The 18672-nt window shown below is 35.6% G+C and overlaps 1 protein-coding gene across 7 annotated transcripts in view; it reads left to right on the top strand.

Moving 5' to 3' along the window:
• PCMTD1 (protein-L-isoaspartate (D-aspartate) O-methyltransferase domain containing 1) overlaps nt 1-18672 on the top strand; it is a 40510-nt gene that overhangs the window by 13765 nt on the left and 8073 nt on the right. For all 7 annotated transcript variants that reach the window (XM_014881621.2, XM_088174840.1, XM_088174868.1 and 4 more), the window contains exons 2-3: nt 3579-4006; nt 7858-7960. In XM_014881621.2, coding sequence (XP_014737107.1) covers nt 3700-4006; nt 7858-7960 — 410 coding nt within the window. In that variant the 5' untranslated portion in view covers nt 3579-3699. The remainder of the gene's footprint in view (nt 1-3578; nt 4007-7857; nt 7961-18672) is intronic.

Here is an 18672-nt window from a genome sequence, read left to right as displayed (position 1 = left end):
AGCTTGTGTCAGTATTACAACATACTAAATTTTAAGATACTTGACATTGTATGGATTTAGCAATGTCAGTGAGGTTTTGTCTGGCAAATTGACTGGATACCTTGCTAGCGTGGTGTTTAAGCTGTATTTAAGAGAGTGTGCTAGTCCTTAGTGGCCCAGGAAAATAGCTTGAAGTACAAATACATTTGTAGAAATTCTGAAACATGCAAAACTTGTGCCCCTTTAAAAGCTAGAAAAAAAAATTGGTTAACCTTATACCTTGTTACTAACTTCTCAGCTACTAGTTTTGCATATCTTATTAAACAGTGAAGAATTAAAATGTACTCAAATTGTTATCACTTCTTAGCCACATAGCCAAAAAATATGTGTTCAATTAATATGACAATATTAAAAAAAAAAAACAGCAAAAAAACCCCCCAACAACAACAACGAAAAAACCCCAAGAAATTATTTAATGTATTTCACTGAAATTGGTTACAAGTTAGATCAGAAACAGTTCAGAGGTGGTGGTATACAGTTGTGTGCATTGGTATGTAAATTTGAAAGTGTGTTTCCATTTAATTTTTATTGTGAATATGAGAAACTTCAAGACAGAGTTACAACTTCTGAAAATAAATTAATGAGCAGTGCAGAATGAGAAATTAAGATTGTTTTAATAATTGCAGTTGGTTTTACTAACTGAATTAACTTTTTCATCAAGACTATATTAAAATTTTAACTCCTACACTATAATTTCTGTTGGCTTCTGTATTCCAGAGATTCTTAGGGCGCTAAAAGCAATAGCTGTATTTTGTTAACTTGACAAACGTTCATCTTTCTTGTGAAATTATTATACCTTTTAGTGTAACAGGCAGCAGAATGCTGCTTATGCTCTTTATGAACTACATATGTTTCAGTTTTAATATCAGGGAGCTTCACGGGATGTTTCTGGTGATCATTCAGCTGTGTGAAAGTTTTATCAAAGTATGCTCTGCTGTTTTTATCTGGGTCCTGGGTCAGCTGTCACAAGGAAGATTTTACTAACTTGCCTTTTTTCTCCAGCTGTGCTAAAATGGCTTCCGAGATGTTTTCTTTTGTGTGTTTAAAATACCTATCATCTCTGCTAGTAGTTTTACTTCATAAGCAAAAGATTATGAACATAAAAGCATTGGAGGAAAGTGAACTATCAGAAAGTATTTCTCTGCAGCACAAGAAGCCACTTCTCACAAAAAGATCTATTTCTTTAACTTCCTATGGCATTCTTTGTTTTTGAGCAAAAATACTTTCCATTTGAGCAACATTTTTGCCTACCTATAGCTGTAAAGTGGAGAGTAGAGCACTGTAGATGACTTAATGAAAGCAAACCAAAACAAGATGCCTAAAAAGCAAGCACCATCACTGTCATCTGCCTAATGTCACCTGCTTCAGACAGAGCCAGTGTATCCAGAATGAGATGTAGCCTTCTACTGCACTGCCAAATTGCCACGCTGTTTTACTGTGTCTCATTCTTGACAGGAGATTTCATTTCTCTTCTCCCCTATTGCCCTCAATGTCATGGTGTCAACCATGACATTTTCTGTGCTTGCCTTTGAGATATTGTATGATAACCATTATTGAAGCTGAGACACTTAGTAGGTGTCATCAGTAGAAAGTCTTGTGATACTGCAGTAACTTGAGCCATCATACGATGCCAAGAATAAAAAATTACCAAATACCTAAAATAATTCTGTTTCATGCTGTGAATGCTGAAAATTAGAAAACTGTTATTTACAGGAAATAGATGTTACGTGAAATGAGTGAAAACCCTTGTGGATGGAAATGCTGAAGCTCTAGGTTTTCCCGTCCCCGGGCTCTGCACGTTTGCTGGCGCACTGCTGATGGCTAGCCGAGTTCTCCATCTGCTGGTGTGAGGTGGTGGATGCACCCTGCAGGAAGAGCTGAAAGCGGCATTCCCAATTCTCAAATGTAGCCGCTGAATTTAGTCGTTAGGAAACTCAGTTCTTATTTTTGTGGTTTTAGTTAAATTTTTTTCCAAACATATCTCAAGATAATAAGAAACTTTTTAATATGAAAGAAGGTAGAAACTATTGCTTTGGTCACTGTAGATTATTTAACTTAAGTATCGTTTGATTCATTGAACCTTCAGGTGTGGTGCAAGTGCAGACAAACAAGTAGAGCTGGAATATTTTTATAAACTATACTTAAAAAATGTCTCTCTCAGGTTTCATGTTTTCTGTCTAAGTTGTCCTGTATTTTTTTCACAAGTAGAAAGAAATATTCCTGTGCAGTTTGACACACATTAAGGTGTTCAGAAGTCTGGTTTTTTCTACTTTAATCGAAGGTTTTGTTGCTGGATAATTACATGTGATGACTTTTTACCTCTTCTCATTCCTGAATGTGAGTGGGAATTGATTTTGCTTCAGAGGAAAGCACACGGCTGAATGGTGAACAGTCATTATTGCACCTCTGATTTGCCAGCCCTGAATGTTGCACCCTCATCCCCAGTAAACTCTCTCCGGTTTATATACTGGCCATGACACTGTATGGTGTGGAATATTCTTTTGGCCAGTTCTGGTCAGCTGTCCTGGCCATGTTCCCTCCTGGCTTTTTGTGTGCCTGCTCGCTGCAGAGTGTAGGAAATGGAAAAGTCCTTGGCTTAACACTACTGAGCAACGATTAAAACTTCAGTATGTTATCAACACTATTCTGATACTTAATGTGTACTCTATTTACCTAGAAGTGGTACATTACACTTCTGTTTTCCTGTCTCCTAGTTTTCTGTTGCTATTTTACTGGTAATCCATGCAACACTAAAAATGTTAACATCTGGATTTTGAGTTTAGTAATTCATAATGAAAAAGCTGCAGATAAAATAAAGATCTGAAGCAATTATTTTGAAGTTAATATGACTTATTGCAGTGTTCTGTGTAGAACTTAGGAGCTGGAAAACTGTTAAAAACTGTTAAAAATTTCTAGGTACTTAAAGAGATTTTATTCCTCTAGTGGATATGACAGTTATTAGGAGATGCTCAGGTATTTTTTGAGCTTTCCTGTTTTGATTCTAGATGAGACCAATGTGCCATTGTATCTGCACTAATATTCTGTTTCAGCACAAAAGTGAACATCTTAAAAGCATCTCCTGGACATCATCCCTTAGTGGGCTTTGTTTTCCCCCATAGGGTGATCTTGGAGCATGGAAACAAATTTTCTTTCAAAATTTCTTTCTCCATCTGCTGTTGGACACAGTTCTTAGGATGGAGCTAGAGCTCGCCCAAGGGCAGCTGCTATCCCATCCATGCCCCCTCAAATATATAACATGGGTGATGGGTTCTTAGCCCTGTAGTGTTTGCAGTGTCTAGCAAGGAACGTAGCGTAAGGGTTTGCGTAATGTAGACAGCCCATGTTGACGTATTAAGCCAGTGTTTCTCAGCTCTGAGTTAAAATTTGAGGAGCAGAATTTTGATTGAATACTAGCTGTCCTGACTCTTAGTTCTACTTTGTAAAGTTACCCAGTGCTAGCAATATTTCATTACTTGCTAATGGTTGTTAATTTCTTTGTCTTCTGAAACTCAAGTTATGTAAATATATCTGTTTTGCAGGATTCACTTGTGATGTCCTTCTGAAAAAAACAGCTGAGACTCCATTACATACGTTTACTTTTGGGAAAACTCTCCTCCTAATGTATTTTGCAAACTAATTGAATTACCACAGAAGTTCAGCATGGGAGGAGCTGTGAGTGCTGGAGAAGATAACGATGACTTAATTGATAACTTGAAAGAAGCTCAGTACATTCGCACTGAGAGTGTGGAGCAAGCCTTCAGAGCGATTGATCGTGGTGATTATTATCTGGAAGGATACAGGGACAATGCTTACAAAGACTTGGCCTGGAAGCATGGAAATATACACCTGTCAGCACCTTGCATTTATTCTGAAGTCATGGAAGCACTGAAACTTCAGCCTGGATTGTCTTTTTTAAATCTGGGTAGTGGAACCGGATACTTGAGTACAATGGTGGGATTAATATTAGGTAACCTGAACGTTTTTATTCAAATATAGTGGGTTTGCATATTTCAGAAGATTATGCAAGCCCTGTAAAACCTTACTATTACTTTTTTAACAATGACAATACCATATGTAAGGCTGGCTCTTTGGGATGTGTTGTTAAAATATTGTTTGTTATTTACAAGCAGTTCACTGGTGCTGTAGTTTGTGACATTTCACGGGTGTTTTGGAAGAGGCAATTTTTCATGCATTCTGTAGTCTAAAATTCTCATTTGAAAGGAAACGATCCTTATTTTTGTTTGAAAAGTAAAGTGGAACAACTTCTGAAGACTAAAATTTTCATCTGCATTTGCACTCTCTCTGTGCCTTTACTGCAGGTTACTGTTTTGACCTTCAGTTTATGGAAAGGAAAATCTAAATTGTAGAAACTAATTTCTCTTGAAGAAACTGAAAAATAAATCTGTGGCAGTGTGCAAACAGTTAGTTTAAAATATATTTCATCAATTTTTTAGTGAGAAAATTTTGGTATGTTGGCTGATGAGACATTTTAATCAGGTCTGTAGGTTTTCAAGAGAATTTTAACATACTAGCACTGTGGGGTTTTTTTCTTGTTTTCAAATACATTTCCTATACGTAAAAAGATGGAACTAAACAGGGTTGCCTAAATTAAATTTTAAAACCTGGAGAGAAAAAGGCATTAAATCTGCTCATGCCCAGCATTTAGATTATAGAGCACATGCACCAAGGACTAATTTTTTTACAAATAATTTTATTGCATAAAACAGCTGTATAGATACAGTTTTGTTGACCATATGACATGCCGTTTTTCTTTGCTTGCAGAAATCTTGCTGAGAGGTAATATACAGATTTTGCTTACATTTATTTATATACAAAACTAAGGTGTCAAGACTCGGTTTATTTATTTTCGATTAATTTAGTTACTTTCTGTCATGAGCTCTTACTTATTGAAGGAACAAATTTTGGCTAATAGTGCATAACAAACATCATTTGTTGGTATCTGCAGTATGTTTTGTTCTAATAAATACTAATAAATAAAAGAGATTCCACTGTTTTGTGGAAACAAGAATTACGGTCAATCAGAGGTAAAAATAAGGTAAAGCTATCCACTCTCTTAGAGTGTTGCTTTTCTCTGTTTGGAAGTGTTTCTAATAGAGAATAGTTATTTTAAATTGGATTGTAATATTTAAAGTTCAGTATTAAAACAGTTAGTAAATATTGCAACATTTTTTTCTTTAAAATGTTTCTTCAGGGTAGTGACTAATGATGCTTTTTTATTTCTGTCTTGTGGAAAGCTTTGTTACTTCATTACTCTTTCTTAACGACTATGTTTGAAAAAAAGAAGAAATTTATATTTATTGCACTTGATTCTGTATATTGCACTTTTATTTCTGTACTTAACCAAGTTTGAGTGGCTGGTGAATGTTCCTGGATTTGACCTCTCCATATCAAGCAGAATTCCTATCCTTCAGAATAGTGTATATGCAGTTGAGGGAATTAAACAGGAAAAGCCTTACCTTCTACAGATGGTGAGATTGGCTGACAGCCCTTGAGGAGCACAGTTACCCTACAGATGTTCCCAAAAAGGCAGCTAAGGTGCTGATAGTCCTTAGCAGGGCTTGAGCAGCAACTGCTCAGCTACTTCCCATGTTTTGGAGTGCTGTACCCTGTCACCAGAGTTGTAGTGTTGTAATGTGTTTTGAGTTCTAGGCTGGGGCACAGAACATATAAATGCAATTTAATGTGTCTTTATTTTCTTACTATAATCCTTCTGATAAAATTAGTTACGTATAATAATTCTACTTTAGTGTTTGTTTTAAACCAAGGAACAGTTACTTTAACAAAGAAAAGAAAAACAGATGTAATTTTCTGACAAATAAACCATATTCATTTTTAAAACTCAATTTTTTTTTCCAAACCAATTTCAGCATACACTGCAGTGAGGAACAGAGCCATGTGGGTTTTGACAATAGTTGGGTGTCTTTCAATTTGACAATGCAGTGAGTAATGTTTCTGCCACACTGGCAGTGTCAAAATGACTAGGTTAATTTATCAAATAATTTGAAACTGTGATCATTTCTAAGTATAGCAACATATTAAAAAGACCACACGCTAATCCACAGAGATTAAATTAACTGTTGCTGATACTGTTAAAACGTAAATGAAGTTCAGACTAGGTGGTGGAATTGCTATCTCATTATGCTGAAAGAGGCCAGTTGATTACAGAGAGTAGTAGAGTAGCTGACTCTGCTTATATGTCCAGCTGTGACTTTCCCAGTGAAAGAAAAGAACACGTTTCTCATCTTTCTGTTTAAATTATGGATACTATGGAGTATGATGATGTGGTAGTGTTCTGCATTCATAGTTTGAATTTCAGGTTGTTGGAGCAGCTGACAAAGTTAGGTACTTGAAGGAGTGTACGTGTAAATTTTTGGACAGATGATGTTTATGCATTTTTAATTTACTTTTAAATTATCAGTTTAACGGAATTGTGATTAGTTTTTAGGTAAAGAAAACATACCTTGAATGATGCTGTATGCTGTAGAACTGTTAGAAACATCATAGCCTATTACGGTACAAGGTAATATTAGACAAACAGCTAGAAAGGAATTGCCTATGCTAATGCTTTTCTTAAAATGACCAATAATAAAATGAATTTACAGTAAAAATGAATGTCAGCAGGAGGTAAATGCTTTCACAATTTCTAAGAACATCTCTTGGATGAAGAACATCCTCTTGCCTGCAATCAGTGAGGTCTTACAAGCACTGCCAGTGGTAACCTAGTGGATAGATTTTATTTTGCCCTGCAGAAAATGTTCTAAATTATGTTAAGATATGCAGTTATTGATCAGATTAATGGTATATAGCTATATGCTATATTTTTGTTGCAGTAAAAAAAAACCTCACTTATCTGTGTCCTAGAAAAGACAGATTGAATTCTGTTTCACTGGAGTAACATCATGGACCTAAATATTTAGGAAAGATTCAGAATGCAGTAGAGGATATAAATATAAGTTTTGTCTAATCTTATTGATGTTTACTTTCCCCCTTCCCTCTCCCTTTTCCAATTCTATGCTCCAATGACTAAAGACCCTGGGCTAGGAGTGTATGTTAAATTTAGAATCCTTACAGCAAATGTGACTGTCTGATTCAGATTCTTTCCTGATGTAGATAATCCTCATAATACTGTCTCATGATTTCTTCTTGTTCCTGAAATATAGCATTAACTTTTAGCACACAGTTTGACTTGGAATTACACTTGGATATGATCACAGGAAGGCAATGCAGTTGTGATGGAATTGTGATGGGTGAACAGGATGTATGGGAAATTTCACTGTTCTAGGTGGAAATTAATTATTATTTATAACCAAATCAAGAACAAATTTCTGGTTTTGTAACCTGCAAAATAGAAGAGCATATGTGGCTAAGGAATATAATCCCCAATCTAAATTTTCAAAAGATGAGAGGTTTACCATAAGAAAGCTTCAAAATCTAAATATCAAAATACAGACTAATTTACAATTTTTATTTGATGTCTTTCAAGTAAGTAATGTTTTGAAAAAGAATTTGATCAGACCGACTTCAGTGTAGTCAGCTTATTTTCGACATGCTTACAAAGAAAATTCATTCTGTATTTGTTTTGTTGTAGTTCTGTCCCTGCCCTTTTATTGAACCTGTGGCCTTTTACCTTCCTCTTTAAGCACTGGTAATGCAGATGAAAAAAAAAACTTTGTCTAGCACTGTTTGGAGACTTCTTTGTGTTTTTAATGTTTTCACGCTATAATGGTGTTCCATGCAGCTTTGCTGTGCTTAGAGAAGAAACATTACAAAAATACACCATGCTATTTTTATTTACAGGACCTTTTGGGATAAATCATGGAATAGAGCTTCATTCAGATGTGGTAGAATACGCCAAGGAAAAGCTGGAGAGCTTCATAAAATACAGTGATAGCTTTGATAAGTAAGTATCTAATTTGTCTACCTTGGTTTGCAGTAACATTTTTGGTTTTAAACTCAGCGTGTCATTGCTTATGAGCTTAGGGAGGGGAGAAGAATGGCATCGCACAACCAAAACCTAAAAGTTGCAGTTTGTGGCTCTTGTTCGTGAGGTAAGTTGAGGCTTAAGAGAGCCCTCTTTGGAAGTATGGGGGTATTTCCGCTGTGCAGTGCTTAGCAAAGTGGATTTCCCTGCATTTTGGCGACGTGTATACATACACAGACATGTGTGTATGTGCATATACATGCATATATGCATTTGGGAGAGTGACATGATACATGGGTGTCTTTGCATGTGTAGAGCAATTTTTATCCATTGTCAGTTTTTATTATGTAGTTTTACATTATCTCTGTACACTATTAGCTTTTTTCTAATCTACCCCTGTTGAGCTGTAATTTTTTCTGATTGCCTTTATGTTTACCTCCTGAAGAGATGGACTTAAGAATATTCATCTATGCTCATAGCACTACTCATTTTTATTTCTGGTTATAACTCTGGGTTCCAGGGCTTTGAACCTGATTGCTTCTACATATTCAAATTTTTTTTATTATTTTAAGTTGGCCTGCAAGTGTATTGGCTATCTCTGCCTCTGTGGAAGGGAAAGCAAGGTTCTGGCTAAGACTTCTTTCCTTGCAGGCAATAAATTCTTGAACAGTGATTATAAGGTAACTTCTGGAAATGCAGAGTAGCTTTTCAGTTGTAGGAATAGCCTAAAAATTGCATTCTGCACTTCTTTCTTCCCCTGTGTAAGAAAATTCTTGCTAACCTTTTACCTGTGTAATGTGCTTTATAACCACCACATTCTTGATTATGTTGTCTGGAGCTCAATCTACTTTTTCCCATACCCCAAACTTCAGGAGATCATGTCTGACCACTAGCTTTTCTCTTCATTCTCCTAAGTAACAGAAGAGTATCTTCCTAGCGTTACCTGTCAATTTTGTAATTCTGACACTGGCTAGATAATTTTAGTACTGTGTTAGCCCAGTAAAATAAACAAAATTGCATAGGAGAATATGCAGATCTTTTATTACTCTTCTTAATATAAGCATTTATGAGGTTGATCTATAACGCAAGCTAGAACAAATAAAAATGGATTCAGTGAGCAGCTTTATGATGCAATTTATGTGTCTTTAAAAATGTGTGTGAAATATGGTCATTTGTGATCACTACTAATAGTGCATTAATGGTTCTGTTATATAAGATGTACCTGCTAGCTAGTGAATTCCTGCACATACCTGTACTTGTGCATTACTATAGGTGTCTGTACAAGACATATAAAAGCTGGTTTTGATTGGACTGTATTTCCAATCAATATAGGTTTATGTACAGAAATTAAAGAAAATTGGGTTAGCAATGAAGTTTTGTCATTATTGAAACAAAATTTGATTTGGATAGTTTAGTAAATGAATAGCAGAACACTGGGAGTGTCGATCACACTTTAAAACATGGAAAAACTTAAAACTGTTAAATATGATGTAAGCAAATGCTAGTGGTGTATGTGTTTTTGATACAAATGATACAGCACTTGTGAAAGTGCTTTTTGATACAAATCTGTCTTTAAAAGCTGCAGTGCAGCTGATAAGATAATGGTTGCCTGGTTGGATTTTGTGTTTTGGGGGGAATTTCCAAGTTGTCTGTACTGCTGATTCTGACTGGCTGCTTTCTTTGTAAATATTATATATTTTAATGTTGTTAATGAACTTTTTCTCTGGTAGGGTTCTTTTGTATTCATGTTTACTGTAAGTGTTAATATCATATTTTGAATTTTAAGCTGACTCTCAAAGTAATGTTCTTTGGCTCAGTAAGTCGGGTTTTGCTTCTTGTCTCAGTAACTTTTTTCTGCATCTTCATTTGTAAGTGAAAAATTTTTACCTCAAGTTACGGGACTGCAGCATATGACTACTACTTTGGTCAGCTTAGTATTTGGCTGAAAAACCACCCAGGGAAGAAGTGTGCAGGATCTGTGTGGTGCTGAACACTGGTGTATTCCAAGCAGGAGTCCTCACTGAAAATAGATTACATGGCAGACTGGTATGAATGGAGTTAATTGTCTCAGTGAATGTGTGTGTGAAAAAAAGCTTCCACTTGACCAGCAGCCTCTATCAAGGTACCCAGGAGACCTAAAGAGCACAGAGACCATGATGTGTGTTCCTGGCAATAATGGAGTTGTGCAAATGGGAAATTCAATAAAGCTTTGGTTTGCCACTTACCTGCATTCTATCTTTAGCATATTATGTTCTGCAGTCTGATCTGAATGTTCTAAGCATTCTGCTTTTGAAACAAAAACCAGGACTTTAAACTGACGGGTAGGTACTTGGAGAGCTTCAGCATGGATCATAATTAAACACCTTGTAACTTTGTTCGTTCTCTTGGAGTAATAGGCCATTGGTTTTGCACCTGACTTTTGCGTGGAGCTGGGTCATGATGATTTAGGTTGGTTCTTGCCCAAAAAGATGGAATATTGCCTTGATGCCATTTGTATGGGGGAATGTTCCAGTGCTGTGTGATAGTTTAACTTGCTTTTTTGATTCCTGATAATAATGTTGTTGAAGTACAATTAGATGTTTGCTTCAGTATTATTCAGGTAAGGTACTTCATCAGAGACCTGACATTATATAAAATTAGCATGTCCACAAGGATTTGAGACTCTCTCTCAGGGACGGCTGTCTATCTGTGATAGCTGGTCTTATCTCAGCTTTGGCCTCTGGGACTGTTCTTCAGAAGAAGAGTTCTCAGTTACCTATTTCAAATAATTGCAGTAATTACTTGTATCTGTATCCATATCCCACCAATCTATAAAAACAGTTTTCCTCTAAATGGAGGTGGAGTTGTACATTCTGAAAGATAAAATGGTGCTTTGATTTACTTGATGATATTTGCCAGTAAAAGCAGAGGAGTTCTTTCTTGAAAACATCTGAAAGTTTTATGATGGTTGAGGTACAAAGATTTTTAGGTATAGACTAAAGAAAATTCTGTGAGTCTGATATATATATAAGGCTCTCTTTCATTCTTGAAACCTTCAGAGAGTGCATGCCAATTAAGAGGAAAAGAATCATTCCTTAGGAAGGCTCTATCTAAAACACATATGTTCAAGTACCAGGCCCCGCTTCACCTGTTTATTGAAGGGGAATGTGTTGTCTTTTCTGCTCCCATTCAACTTCTAGACCTAGAATATCCTGCTCGAAGAGAGAGCCACAGGGCAAGGCTAGGTTGCCCATCTTCTAGCACCCTATCAAAGCCCAAACCTGGGTAAGCTGGTGAAGTCCCTGCTGTGAAAGAAAATCACCAACCCTTCTCAGGATCAAAAGAATCCACTTCAATGGTAAGTGACAAGAACCCTAGTACTAATTCTGAGATAACTGTTATGGGTGAAACTTCTTCCTGAAATCCTGTACTAGATTGTGATGGCATTAAAGAACAGTAAAGAACATCTTCCAGCAGAGTATTTTTCTACATTGAAATGTAAGGCTACTACTGGTAGGACTCTAAAGGCTCACTTTTTAAATTAAATTAGATTTGAAAGGCACATCCCTACTGTACATACAAAGAAAAATAGAGCTCTTCCTTGCTGGTCAGCTGGCTAGTGATTTCAGTAAAAATCCAAGCAGGAAAAGCAAACTGTCTACAAAACTTACTGATGGCTTTCTCAGTTTTTAAATCTTACTGATAACTTAATTTCAGATAGTGTGAATAATGCTTTTTTTAGAGGAGAGTGAATTCTTGTGGAGGTTTAATCTAATCAGAGCAACACAGGCAGTGGGATTCTTTGATGCCAGAGGCTATGTTAGACAAAAAGGGAAGGAAAATAGGGGCTGAAACATAGTCTTTTTTTTTTTTTTTTTTATTTAGATGTATGAGGGAAATACTATTTCTCATACTTTACCTTGTAAACCAGAAGGCTCCAAAGATAATTGAATCTGCTCTTACCTGGGAAGGAACTAAACCTGCATTTTCCAAGTATTTGATAGTAACAAAAAGTAGACATTCTTGCCTTTATAACAACAAGTAAAATACCTTTTATAAATAATTCCCATCGTGGACACTGCCTATGGAAATCTCTTTTGTCTACAAGTTTTGATAGTACTTAAAATTCTTCTTACATTAAAACAAGTGATGACAGTATTTGGTATATGACTCCTATAAAAGCTGTTGTTTCACAATAATCCACAGTAGAAAATATGACTTTTTAAACGTATAAAATAATTTTCTGCTTCAGTAAAAATAGAAAGAAAATACTTCTCTAGTTTTTGTTAACAGACAAATCTTTCTCTAGACGTTTTCTATGGGTATCATAGGGCCTTGACAATAAACTGAACTGACAAATTCTTTCTTTCTTCCCTATGCCCATTCACTTTTCTTAAGATTCTCTGTGGAATTGCTAAAAAGTCTTCCTTCATTATTACTTTGCATCTTACTACCAAAATTTAGATATAATATGATGAAGTTATATTATTAAGGTTAAATTTTGTAAATCCGTGCTGAAGGAAGGGTATCATGAGTCATAAGTATTTTTAAGAACCAGTGTTTGACTTTTTCTTCAGAAGTGATTGAATAATGTGCTTTGGTTCACTCAGTAAAACTGCTGAGAATATCAGAAATCATGAACAATATAGCTAAGAAGCAAGACAGTTTTACTCAGATATAGAAAACTGACAAGTACAAATGAGGTAGATACAGAGATTTTCCACTATGCCTATAGCATTGCCTGGAAGCTGAAAAAACGTCCAGGACAAAAGTATTGAATAGAAATTTTGCTAGCATCACTTTTGGTTATTACTGTAATGCTGATTAAAATTGCTGTTGTAATTGGATGTAAGGGACTTAATTTTAAGTCTTATGATGAGAGCTTTTCAAAGATACAATATTTTAATTTGTTTGTTTTCTAGTATACATGCAAAAGGTGTCAACAATACTGGTCGATGAAAGGTGTGTAACTTTTCAGCAAAACATTCTAGAAATACATAAATATGCATTTATACAGGAATGAAAGACTAGTTCAGAGGGCTTAGAAAAATACTTAAATGAGATGGAACGAACAATGGAGAAAGAACAAGAGGAAAGGTGGAAAGAGCTTGAAATCTTGCCCTGATACTGCCCCATTTCATAAGAACAGAATTAACACACTCTAAAAATTGTTTACCTTTGTATCTGCCTGGTGTTAGCTCAAAAGCATTTTCACTGTCAAGTGAAATGAGAGAGACTTATGAGTCATAGAAATCAAAAAAATATTTCATTAATCTTTTGCATGTTCTTGTGGCATGTTATATTACATGAAGCCATATGAATTTTCACCTTCATCTGTGGTTTTTAAAGAAGAAAAGTTTTGAAACCTGAAAAATTTACTAAATTATTTGAAAACTTCAAAGTTTCTTTCAGTGAATATATTAGTGTTTAAACACTAGGTTCTAGGAATGCTTGGAGTAAGATTACTGATTTAGGAAATTATTGGATATAAAGGGAACTCTGAGATTTTATTCTTAATGCAACTGCATAAAGAAGCCACACCTTTCTAGGTTAAATTATGTGTAGCTTTTCAATCTGTGTCTTCAAGTCAGCATGGGAACTTATTTTGCAACTGCAGTAGCTTTATACACCAGTTTTTGGGTTTGAGTCTCTTCACCAACAGATGTGCCAGAACTGGTGGGGGTTTTGTTTCTTGCTTTCCTCTCGTCCACAATCCTGAGGACTCAATTTTTGGAAAATATGGCCAGCAGTATATTCGAGCTAGGACAAAAATGCATTGGTATGATTAGATTACTCATCGCAGTAAGGAAAATTGTTTAATGTTTTATCGCGTATTTTCAGACTCTACATATTTTGCAGATTCTTTTCAACCTCTGGTTATTAATGTATTTGATGGTTTAAGGGTAATTTGATATAAAGCTAATTCCATGAGTTCTTATGCTGGATTTACTATTCTGTTTTGAAATATTTATTAAGATATGTTATGTTTTGGAGGTTTTTTCGGTACAAAGACTTGTGTGAAATTCTTTCTTGTAATGTAGTGTCACTGTAGTTCACATGACAAATGTGAACAACTTGCCAACCTTTTCTTATACATTATTAAAGTTGAAGGTAGTCCTTTGTGCCCTGTATTTAAATAAATTTAAATAAATTTCTCATTGGAAGGGTATTAGTTAAAGCAGTTTGATGGTACTGAATGTGAATTCAGACTTTTTAGAGCTTGGAGTTGACCAGCTAAAGGAAATGTGCGTGGATGGAGAAAAAATCATACTAAATTCATCCTGACATGAGTTTGGATTTTTTTCCCTAAGGGCTGTGAACAGTAAACTGAGATGTGAGTGTGGTTAGTATTTGTGGGGATAGGCAGAAGTGTACTGCCAGATGATATTTTGATGTGAATGTAGTAGTTGAGAGGTGTAAAATGTAGCTGGAGTGGTGCTGGTTTTAAGAAATAAATAATTCTTCTCTTAGCAAAAACACTTTAAAGTCGTTCCCCAGTATTGTTTGGTTTTGGTTTTTTTTTTTTAATCTTATAACATGTTTTAACATTTCCTTCAGATACAAATCTGTGGATGCTGACAGGTTTTGTTTTTTTTCCCCTCCAGATTACTTGATATTTTTTCTCCACATTGACCTTGTTCTTTTTTTGAAAAGTTAAGTCTGTTTACTACTTAAAAGAATAAAAAAAGAGACAGTCCATACCTCCATGCACTTAGTTTTGTTTTCACAATACATCAGCAAAACATCCTGCATTCATGGAGGTTGTATAGGTAGAAGAGCTTAGCCCGAGAAATGTCTTGTACACATTCAGAGCTGGAAGTAATTAAAGGTAGGGTTCATGGGTGATATTATGTTAGGACCAACCAGTGAATCCCTTTGTAAAAAATCCTGGCTACTAGGGAAGGTTAGTGCTATACTCTCCTGCTTCTTTATTTAGTGTTTTGCTATGACAGACACACTAGATTGGTGGATATGGATACAAGAGCAACAAATTTAACCTTAGGTCTTTGCTGTAAATATTTTAAATGGTTGCTTATTTTATTACAGTAGTAATAGTTTGCTGTGTTGCTATTTATAGAGAATCTAACTTAAAAACATTGGCAGTTACAATCTATTAATTTAAGTTTCTTCAGCAAAGGCAAAAACTCACTTTAAATTTTACAGGTTTGTTTTGTTTTTTTTTTAATTTAGCTGGAAGAAAAGTACCTTGGCCATGTTGAATACGAACTTGAAATGCCCATCCCATGCAAAAGTCTTACATGCTTGAAAGTGCTTGGTTATCTTGGGCCATTGCTATATGTGATCTGTGTATGCTTGAATTTATTCTGTGGCAAGTGTTTGTTTAAACAGAGATTTTCTGTTGCCATGTTACCGGTAATGGGAGCTCTTACTAATTTCTGTGTTCTTGGCTGTTGGTTCTCTTGTAATCAAGGTAGCAGATTCATCTGAAGAACAGGAAGTGACTAAACTTTTCCAGATAGTTCCAGCACTTTTTTCCCTTCCTTTGTTATCTGATGTGTGAAATAGGGTTTTTTGCATGTTACCAATGTAATGCTCTGTAAAGCCACCCTGATCACATACTAGAGGTGAACAACATTAAAGAGCACTTAGCAATTCCTAGCTGCATTTCAGCTTGGAAATAAAAAAAATATTTAAGTGAAATATTAGCTCTTCTTGATAGTTATATTACATGTTTGTAATACTGCATGTTAATGCAATATTTTATTTTCATCAATATTAATAAAAGATAGCTCTGTGTAACACAGAATGAAGTGTAATACCTAGTCTGTTTTGATACCCCAGATGCAATAGGAATAAAATAAACTTTTTGGATGTAGCGACAATTAATACTAAAAGAATTGGGGTTTGATTGGGGTTTAAAATGGAACTTGACCTAATATGGTTGATACTGCTTTTCTACTGTAAGACTAACACGCTTGTGATGCGCCTGTTAGGTATTCTGAATATGGAATACTTCCTTGTATTTGTAGAACCTTTGTATTTAAGTTTTAAGTGATATCCTGATCAGTTGATGGGGTCTCATACACTGGAGTAAAACCAATCTAAACTTTACTTTTTTTGAAAATTACTTAGGCAAGTTAGCAGAAAAACTTTTCAGAATTATACTTCAGTCTGTGTTTGAAGGTCATCTCTTATTACTGGATTGGATAAATACAAGAAAATGGTACATACCTTTATCAGCTCTTTCTGACTCAGAGGTGTGTGTATAATCGTCTTAAGATTCAGGGATCTGGGAGTCTTGCTGCATCATTTAGATCTGTGTTCCATACGAGTGTGGAGGAGCAAGATTCACTGTTTTACAATTTAACTAGTCCACGAAAAGTCCATGGTGCTCTACTAAGCAGGAAAGCAGTATGCTTTTCTTGTATTTGTGGTATATATGCTATGAGTCACTGTTCATACCCTAACACATGAAGCAGTTACTTTGGAATAATTTTGTGAGAAGCACAAATGAAGAAGGATTGACTTTTAAACAGGCATGTTGCTGTTACAAGAGACAGTTTATCACCTTTTTCTCCCTTTTCTTCTACCTACTTTTATCTTTCTGGATAACAGGAAGCTACATATGGCAGTTGCTGAACTAGAATCATTCCAGCAGCTAGCACACCAATTCAGGCTAGCTGGGGGTGGGCATTGCATGACCAGGTGAGCTGAGAGGTGTCTTCAGAAATTACATGTAAGCTAGTCCATAAAGTGTTTAATTTGGCTGTAGGAAATGAGTCTGTCAGGTAAACCACCTGTTGACAGACTGGGTTGAAACTAGCTGAAAAACTATATGGAGGAAGAAGGTATTTTTTGAAGTAAACGGAATAATAAATAAACAGCTCTTTTGGTCATGAACTTTGGTCTTCATAAAACTCTGCTAGTAGTGTGGAGGGAGCACAGTCTAGACAATTCAAAGTGCCTATAGACAGAGTTGGTCTCTAGTGCTGAACTCATTCTTACAAGTGTATTAAGAAGTTGCTTCTGTGTCTTTATTTGAACTTTGTGCTCTTCTGGTTGTAAGCTGCAGAGCTAAATGACAAATTATCTTCCGCATTTACTAGATTAGTGAAGACTACTGTGAATTTTTGTCCTCCCTCATGTATAGAGTATTTTGTGTCTGGGGAATGTTTCATGGGATTCTGTTGTGTCTTAGACAGTTTGTTGTTCCTCCTTGTTTGAAGAGGGTGTGCCCAGTGTATTTGTGAGCTTTTAGGGTGGTTTCTAGTAGAGGAAACAGGATTATCTGGTAATAAATCTGATAGGTTTTAGAGCAGCATTCTGAGAAGACAAGTTATGAAAGCTGTGGGGGGGTAGGCAGGCAAGAAAGCCATCTTCATTTTTCTAAAACTAAGGGACTGTGTCAAGATTTAAAACTGCGTTTTAGGAAAGTACCATATTCATTGTCTCCCTGCTCCTTCCCCCTTCCTCCTTTACTTTTTAAGCCCACAAAAGTACTTTGCTCAAACCCTCAAATTAAATTGATGTGATAATGCTTGATTTAAACTGTAGGCAATCTGAAATGAAAACTATAGCATAAGTTGCCTGATTGACCTGTGTGTGGAATGTAGAAAATATAGGAAAGAGCATGGTAGCCCAAGTGCTTGTGAAATGAGATTTGCTTCTTCAGCAGATTGGTAAGTGTCTTGGATTTCATTTTCTTCCCAGCATTTAGCCTTGTCTAATGTATTCCTAGATCTTTCTATGTTAATCTGGAATTACTTCAACAACAGTTCAGGCCAGTCTAGCTTCACCTCACCTTCTCAGTTTTGTGCAACAAGGCAATTTATCCCTACTCTGCTTCCATCTCCATTTTTTCTCTTCAACTGACCAGTGTTGTTTGTACCTTTCTTTTTTTTTTTTTTTTTTTTTTTTTCCTCTCTGGATTTGGAAGAGAAAAATCAGACTGTTGACCACAACAAGTGCGTGAGAGAGAACCGTGCAGTAGTTGTTAAAAGATTCTGGGGTCTATCTGGACTAGTCAAAGAAAGAAGTGTTAGAGTATTTACAAGATCAAGCATCCCATCTTGCAGGGAAAAATATGCTTCCAGCAAAAACTTCAATTTCCTGATTTGTTAATGGCAGCACTCTAGATCAGAAAGTCAGCCAAGCCTTACAGGCTTCATCCCTAAGCAGTGAAAGCTGCCAACTTTACTGTAACTGAAAAAATATTGATTTGAATGTTGTCAGGTATTGTACTGGGATTTGCTAATGCTAGCCAAGCAAAAAGAAAAATTACTTTCCATTGACAGCCATAAAGTTCATAAAATGCCTACATGTATTTGAAGTTCTTAGAAAAATTAATTCCTTCTGGATGCTGTTAGAGATGCATTGGACTTTAATACTTCCAGATGAAGTTTATGAACTTGTTCATGCAACAACAAGGATGTTAGGTTTTATGTAATATTTTTTTTCAAAGAAAACTATAAATCCTTTCTATAAGGTACTTTGTAGCCTCTCTTCTTATATATAAAGTGCTTGGGGAAGATGTACAGTTATTCACTCAGGGAATTTTTTTACAAAATGGTAAATTTTATTATAGTGTTAACAGCTGAAGCAATAACATGCTTCCGAGATTTAAAAAAATGTCAAAAAATAACAGTGTTGTGGAGAATATATGCAGCTTTAGCAATAAAGTACTGCCCTGTCCGTTTTTTCCTTTGGTATTGTATGCAGTGGCAGAGAACACTCAGTCTTTGCAACATGTC

This window comes from Sturnus vulgaris, chromosome 1, assembly GCF_052056855.1.
Source record: "Sturnus vulgaris isolate bStuVul1 chromosome 1, bStuVul1.hap1, whole genome shotgun sequence".
In the NCBI taxonomy this organism is placed as follows: domain Eukaryota; kingdom Metazoa; phylum Chordata; class Aves; order Passeriformes; family Sturnidae; genus Sturnus; species Sturnus vulgaris.
The sequence above is the reverse complement of the archived record's forward strand: the minus strand, read 5'-3'. Positions and strand labels throughout refer to the sequence as shown.